General features: G+C 35.3%; 1 protein-coding gene across 1 annotated transcript; it reads right to left on the bottom strand.

Moving 5' to 3' along the window:
- Positions 1-1846: 1846 nt before the first annotated feature.
- On the bottom strand, positions 1847-3710 carry LOC102611003 (dof zinc finger protein DOF2.4). The gene is made up of 2 exons (XM_006480735.4): positions 3489-3710; positions 1847-3280 (listed from the first exon to the last, which is right to left on the bottom strand). The coding sequence occupies exons 1-2, from the start codon at positions 3537-3539 to the stop codon at positions 2237-2239; spliced, it is 1095 nt and encodes a 364-aa protein (XP_006480798.1). The 5' UTR covers positions 3540-3710; the 3' UTR covers positions 1847-2236.
- Positions 3711-7754: the final 4044 nt, after the last annotated feature.

Here is a 7754-nt window from a genome sequence, read left to right as displayed (position 1 = left end):
AAGATACTTTAGAACCTCTCCATGGCATGATTTTCATAGTGAATAATGATCAGATAGAGAAATGCATTGCAAAGAATTGGTTTAATTGATCAATATTGTTGGATGTCACTAGAACTCTAGGTGTGCATAGTGCATGGATCGATTCTCTTTACTTAGCATCATTTATTCAGGAAAATGGAGAAGACACATAGGTTAAGTAAGTTAAAAGCTTAATTGGAAGAAATTTAAAAAAAAAAAAAAACTCTTCTCTTTTCTCTCATTCACTATGTGTGTTAACGGTGGCACACAAAAGCTAATTTTCATTTAAAGGGCTTCACTTAAGTCACCCATGGCTGCACAAGATGGAAGAATTAATTAGTATCCTCATTTTGGTAAAGCAAAAAAGTTTATTTCCCCACATCGAATAGTGTCCATTTATTTGGACAATGTATTACAATCATAACCTTTTTGGTCTTCACATAAGGATGACGACTAATTACATATCTACTAAGCTATTGCATCGTTCTTTGTCAATTGAGCTGTATTCGAGCTATAAACTAGTCATTCTAAACGTGGAGCTAAATTTCTTAATCATTTTTCTAGTTGGACACAACCTCAGATAAAATTCAATGTTGAAGTAATCACAAAAGCAAGCAACATCTAAGTTTTCTGAAAGTTAGGAGCTAATTAGCTAGCAGCCAGTTGGTTGTTGAAACAGAAGCACAACTTTTTGATTCCATTTTACGCACCAAACATATTTTTACCATAATATTTCAGTCCAAAAATGGTGATAAAAGAAATAATAAACTAAAGGTCATTCTTTCTACAGATGGATTAGAGAGGCTAACCTTTAATTAAGACTTTCGTTCATAGATAGTTTTTTTTTCTAAAGAAAAGAAAAAAAATTCCCAGTTGGTGAGGTGATTTCGACCAAGATTGCAAAAGATCCTGAACATTAATTACTACTTGGTATGTATCAACATCACAACATGCTCCTTTATATGTTGAAAGCAGCTTCCATTTTAGTTTGGAATAAAATAATCACTGTGAAGACTCAAACGAATTAACAAAATAACTGCCAAGTGGAAAGCTGAAGCCAAAATGCATTTAATTTCAGGATGGCATCCAAATCAACAAAAGGAGATTCAAATATTTTAATAAGAGTTTTCTAAAGTGCGAATTACACATTCAAGCTTAAATCTAAGATAATTAAAATGAAACCTTAATAGGTGTAATTAACTCTTTTACTCAAAAAAAAAAAGATAGTAGTTTTTTTATCCGAAATTTTAAAGTGCGGAAAAAGTTACGAAAAGCTTTAATACCATGGTTTTAAGAGGCTTAAAACTTAAAGCGTATAAACCGCACGGTTTATGCATTTTCTTGAACTTTCCGCACATTAAACTTCCGAATTAGAACATTTCTCTATCTCATATGTATGTATGTATGTATGTATGTATGTATATAAGCTTTTCTAATTGGGATGTTCTTATTTTTTTTTCATACAGACACGTTTTTAAACTGTGCTGTGCGGTTTAAGAAAATTAGTTTTTAATACTATTAAACCAGGTGGCTTTAAACTTCATTAAAAAAATAAACTTATTAAAACACACGGTTTTAGAGAGTGTCCATATTTAAAAAAAATAAGAACGCCCGCATATATATCATCCCATGAGTATCATTTACTAATCTTAAGACGAATTCAATGAAATCGAAATGAGCTCGTTATAGCTAGACATGAATCCAATATGCAATTCAAGATTTTGATCTGCTTTCAACATTTGCCATCGTATGTAGAGAAAATTAATGCGATGATCAAGATTTTTGAGCATATCGAAACAAAGAATTTCAAAAGATCAGTGCACATATATATCATCAACAAGATGTCTCATACAAAACTCCATTAATTTCTCATACTCTCCACTGACAAACATGCACATACATTGCAGCCTAAACTACCTTAAAAATGAAAATAAACAAGGGAACGAAAAAAAAAGGGAAAAAAAAAGATCAACCTACCAATTAATTCTAGGGTTTTAAACTAAAGCCCTGACCAACCTCCATCTTGGACGACTAGGTTTTCAAACTTCCATGCTATGGAGTTGAATCTTGAAAAGCAAGTAAGTTTGTGCTTGATTTTTCTTTAACTGAAGCTACACTAACCAAATAAAAAAATAATAATAATGACAGAAGCTTCACCGTTTAATAGTACTTCCCAGTTCCCACACATGCTAGCAGCAGAGAGCCAGATACCAAATCTTTATAAAGGATTGCTAGTGGAAGAAGAGCTAAAGCTAGAAAGATCTGTCCAACCAGCTGCAGCAGCACCAGCAGCAGTTGTACTGCTCCAGTACTGATGTTCATTTCCTTGCATCCCCAAAAACTGCCTTGACAAATTGATCTCCTGCTGCTGCTGATGATGATGATGACTACTCTCCTCCATTTTCACCGGAGCCGCCGCGGCCGCCAATTGACTAACAATCCCAGTACTTGAAATCTTTGGCCGTATCTGACCCGCACTGCCACCGACACCGTAACCAGATGCCTCAACACCACCCTCAAATGGGTACAGTCCCGATGGGGAAGAAGAAGAAGAATCCAAACCACCCAAAAAGGGAAACTGCTGATGATGATGAGCTTGCTGTTGCAACCGCCACTGATCTAAACCACTCAGCGATGACAAAAGAGAGCCACCAAAATTCAACTCATTTGCCACTGGAGGCGCTGTAAGTGACCCATAGTTCAACCCAATATCCCCGCTTGGGAATTCACTTGTGAAATGATGCAAATTAGGTGTCATGAATCTCAGCTGCGGAATTTGTGGTCCAAGGCCTAAAATATCACTAGCTCCACCGCTATTATTACAAGACATTGTGCTTGTGGAATTATTACCAGAAGCTGTTTGGCGATCGGTGCTATTGACAGGAGACTTTGATGAGCCGCTGCTTCCACCTTTGCTTCGTTTATTCCTCCTGCATCCACCCCCAACGGGGACATTTCTAAGGGCACCCCCTCGAGTCCAGTACCTCCTGCAAGTCTTGCAAAAGTGGCGAGGCTGAGAGAGGCTGTAGTTGTTGAAGTAGCAAAACTTTGTGTTGGTTGATTCACATCGAGGGCATTTCAGTGCTGCTTCTGGCATAGGTACGTTGGCCATCCGGGCTCGATCGGCCATTGAACCCGGCCTGATTGAGCCCGCACCACCTCCGCCGCTTCCATGAGGCTGCGGAGGTGGCGGCGGTGGTGCCTGAGGTTGAACAAACTGTGTACTTACACCGGTACTAGCTCCGGTTTGAGGATTTGGTTGCTGTAAAAATAAAGAAAATGAAAAAAAAAAGCATAGCAAAAGAAAAATCAAATATCTGGTATATTCAAACTGCTAGATATATAACAAAAGTTACAAGAATATTTATCTTTTGAATTTTTGCTTTTTCGGCAAAGAAAGAAAGAAAGAAACACTAAGTAGAAAAATGAAAATATAAAGGAAAAGAAAAGAAAAAAAAAACAACACCTACTTGTTGCCAGTTGGCTGGATCAAGATAAGCTGGAATTGAAGAAAAAACCATGGTGCCTAGCTTATTGATTTTTTTCCTTTTTTGTAAAAGTTTGATGGGTTTTTAAATTGTTGTGAGATTATAGTGGAGAATCACATCAACACAAGAGAGAGTTTTCAGAGAAAGGAGAAGAAGAGAAAGATAAAGAAAGAAGAGGATATGTGGAATGAGGAGCAGAAATAAAGGAGGTGGGCTGCTTTATATATATAATATAAATATTTATGTATATAATATTAAATTAAGTTTTCTTGTTCCTTCTCACTTGACTCTTTTTGTTTTATTACTTTTTAGGGTTCAGAGAAGGCGATACTTCAGTTTCTTAACTTATAAGCTTTGCTCTGTGCTCACAAAAAAGTTGTTAGTGGCTCTCCTCTTGCATGAAAAAAGTAGCTTAATTGGCTAAGCTAGAGTGATAGTGAGTGTGTTAATTTGAGAGTGCAAACCAGCTTATATTAGTTTGTTCTACATATGCAATAATACTTTACATATTGTAAAGTTTTTATTTTTTATTTTTTTATTATGCTTATGATTATGGATAATTTATATCATTACTAAAACAGAATTAGTTAAGGTAATTTTACATAAAGTTTTTATTTTTTATTATGCTTATGATTATGATTAATTTATATCATTTTTAAAAACAAAATTAGTTAAGGTAATTAAAAATTAAAAGTTAATTCCTATGCCTTGGTGAGTACAATCACAATAAGTCGAAGTGTCCCGACCGAATGAACCTTTTCCCGGTCCGGTATGTTCCCTTGCCCACTCCCTTTATTTTTGCATGGGAATATATAAGACTTGAGCGCTAGTGTTAACGCTCCCTTTCGGCGCGTTGAGGCACTCTCGCTCGTGACGCGCAACAGAGAGGTTCGTCATGGGATTGGACGCTGTAAAGTGTTAAAGTCTGAAGCAGTGTCATTTCCCCAGCGCCACGAAGAGTTGAGCCTCGCCTGAAAATCCGACGCTAGACCCAATGTCTAGCCCATGGTCACCACAAAATGCTGATAATGCCTAAGAATGTACACTAGGCCCAATGTCGAGCCTGTGGCGTTACAAATCGCCCAACACTACGTGCTATTTAATGGACCCGAGCCATTGTTTAAGACACCATTTATGACCCGTGTGGACCACGATCTGGAAAGCATGGATGTATAATAAGAAGATCTAAATCGCATCGAATGTTCGGCCAAGCCCATAAACATCTTAGCCTATAAGAAATTACCTTGTGATATTGGTTGATGTAAAACCAATAATCCTATAAAACTATATAAATTTACAGGTAGTATAGGCTCATACCTTGATTTTTAGGTCGTATAAGCCCACAGGCGGCATATTCCCATATCTTAGCTTCTGAAAAAAAAAAATTCTCTCCCATAAATAGTATTAACTTGTCTAAACTACAAAATCCACATTATAGCCTTTTTATGTTTAAAATAGATGACTCAAAGGCTAATTAGTTCGCATGAGATACTTATTACAAGATAAAAACCTATCTGAAAATGGAAAATAATCCCTTCCCTATAAATTAGAGAATGCATTTTATGCTTAGTCAAAACTATAGTATTTGCGGAGCCATGAAAAGCACTCTAGACCATTCGTCTTAGATATAAAAAACCATAATTAACAGTAACATACAGAGACACTAATAATTACCATTCTAAAGTTATTCATTCATCATTCAATCCCTACCAGCCCATACAAACCCTAAGATAGAGCCTTGGTCACCAAGAAACAAGAGATTGTTATCTTATGTTTCTTTAATCAAACTTTATTCAAATTAGGAACCGGCCATCCCATGATCCTAATCACCTTCAAATCGATTTTTCTAGTGCTCCGAGCCTCAAATTCTATTGTCATTGAGAACCACAAATTAGGGTTTCCCTTAGCATTATGACCATAATCTCTACGGCACCAGCATTACTTGGATCTCAGGAAATCTTGAAAACACCATAAATAATGCTAATAATTGTTTTTTTTTTTACTTGTTATGATTTGCTCCTACAAATAAACCCGTTATTTGGATGTTCTCAAATAGCCTGCTTTTTAATAGTTAAAAATGACATTTAAAGTTAGAACACATAAATCATATCTCGGTGGATCAACATAATAGATCATAATCTAGCCCCAAGGACATGTAGAACGACTGAAATCTAGCCCCAATAATAACTAGTAACGAATTTGAAGATTTTGAAATTACATTCCTATAAACCACCTACGTAAATATAAAATGACAATATAAATGTTATTTAATGATTTTGCCAAAGATGTCATGCCTATCATCATGTTAACCTTCGACATGGTAAAAACAATTTTGTGAACTCTAAACAATGATTTACACATGTGAAAATACTATAATGTCCCTTGCCTTAACTTAAGTTGATAATAGAGCTTGTCTTAACTGAAGTTGATAATAGAGCTTGCCTTAACTGAAGCTGAAGCTAAATTAACCAAATAAAGAAACTACCTTGTGATATTGGTTGGAGTAAAACTAATAATTCTATAAAGTCGTATAAGTCCATAGGTGGCATATTCCCATATCTTAGCTTCTAGAAAAGTTCTCTCCCATCAACTCTATTTTAACTTGCCTAAATTGCTTAATCCACATGTTTAAAATAGATTACTTAAAGGCTAAAGGTTAATTAGTTCGGGTGAGATACATTTTAGACCACAAAAACCTATCTTAAAATGGAAAATAATCTCTTCCCAACAAAATAGAGAAGGCACTTGCGAAGCTCATAAAAAGCATTCTAGACCATGGTCTTAGATAGTAAAAACCAAAACCAACAATAACAAACTGAGACCAGTCACTTTCAACAATTAATTACCAATCCTTCTAAAGTTCTTCATTCACCATTCAATCCTTGCAAACCCTAATATAGAGCCTTGGTCACCAATAAACTAATGATTGTTATCTTCTGTTTTTTTAATCAAACTTTGTTCAAATCAAGAACCAGTCATCCCTCATCCTAGACACCTCCCAATCGAATTTTCTAAAGCTCCAAGACTCATATTCTATTGTTATTGAGAACCACAAATTGTTGTTTCCCTTAGCATATGACCATATATCCACGGCACCACCATTACTGGGATCTCAAGAAATCTTAGAAAATGCAATAAATAGTGCTTATAATTAGTTCTCTATTTTATACAAACCCTAACCAACCTGGTTTAACCATTGATCTCTTGCTTCTATGACAAAAGACCAACCAATTGAGCTATCATTAGATTAATAGGAAGTTAGCACTTTTCAGTCATTATCCTAAATCCTATCCCAGCAAGTGTGATGTGGCAATGAGTGCCACCTAAATCCTATCCCAATAAGTGTGATGTGGCAGTGAGTGCCACCTTACTTGTTAAGATTATAATTGAGAAGTTAGCATTACTCAATATAAGAACAACCGAAGAAAAAATAATTGTAGTTTGAATTAGTCATGTAATGAAAATTGAAAATCTTCCCTCAAACAGGGTGCCATGGCATCGGTGTCCTCCCAAATGTAGAAGAAATTTTCCCACCCTCATCATCTGAATAACATTTTGCATTAAGAGATAATTAATTATTTCTTTATTAATTAGCAAACCTTACTTAGGCCTATCTAGTATCTACTTGCCCATGAACAAGTCTTAACAACTAAGAGTTCCAATAAAATTAAACCAGTGATAAGATTAAAGAGTCCAATCCATGCAATTAAAATATATGCATGTAACTGGGGCCTAATCAACCAATCCATTAATTAATCTTCTGGCATAATTTGGCGGCATAGTTAAATGTAGCCAAGTTCACCCTCTCACTGCAGCATTCATCTTCACATACAAACATAAACGGGATAGGAAAATTTGTTTATCAGAGCTTCCTCAAATGCAAGAACTTAGAGAGATGTGCCTCGTTTTTTACTGCAGTGATTATGTGGTTTGGCTAGTTCCCTAAATCCACAGATGAAATGGATCAGGCTGATATTTCAATTACAATGGAGTAATGTTTACAATGAAGATGAGATTCCAAGGAACAGATCATATTATTATAAAGCTCTCTCAAAACTCTTGAGTTTACAGCAAGTTATATGCATTGCAAGCTGCTCTACTCTCGATTTAATTCTTTGTTATTACAGTATAATACGTAGCCTCCCACCTACATCATTGTTAACTGCCACTTCTAAACTAATTTCATCAAGTATTTGAATTTAAAAAATTTACATTAATTACAGAACAATTTACTACTATTTACAATAA

The sequence above is a fragment of the Citrus sinensis genome, chromosome 6 (assembly GCF_022201045.2).
Source record: "Citrus sinensis cultivar Valencia sweet orange chromosome 6, DVS_A1.0, whole genome shotgun sequence".
In the NCBI taxonomy this organism is placed as follows: Eukaryota; Viridiplantae; Streptophyta; class Magnoliopsida; order Sapindales; family Rutaceae; genus Citrus; species Citrus sinensis.
The sequence above is the reverse complement of the archived record's forward strand: the minus strand, read 5'-3'. Positions and strand labels throughout refer to the sequence as shown.

Coding starts and splice junctions, on each gene's coding strand:
- LOC102611003 (XM_006480735.4), bottom strand. CDS start 3,539: ATGGTTTTTTCTTCAATTCCAGCTTATCTTGATCCAGCCAACTGGCAA. Junction 3,281..3,488: donor ATCCAGCCAACTGGCAACAA/GTAGGTGTTGTT, acceptor TTATTTTTACAG/CAACCAAATCCTCAAACCGG.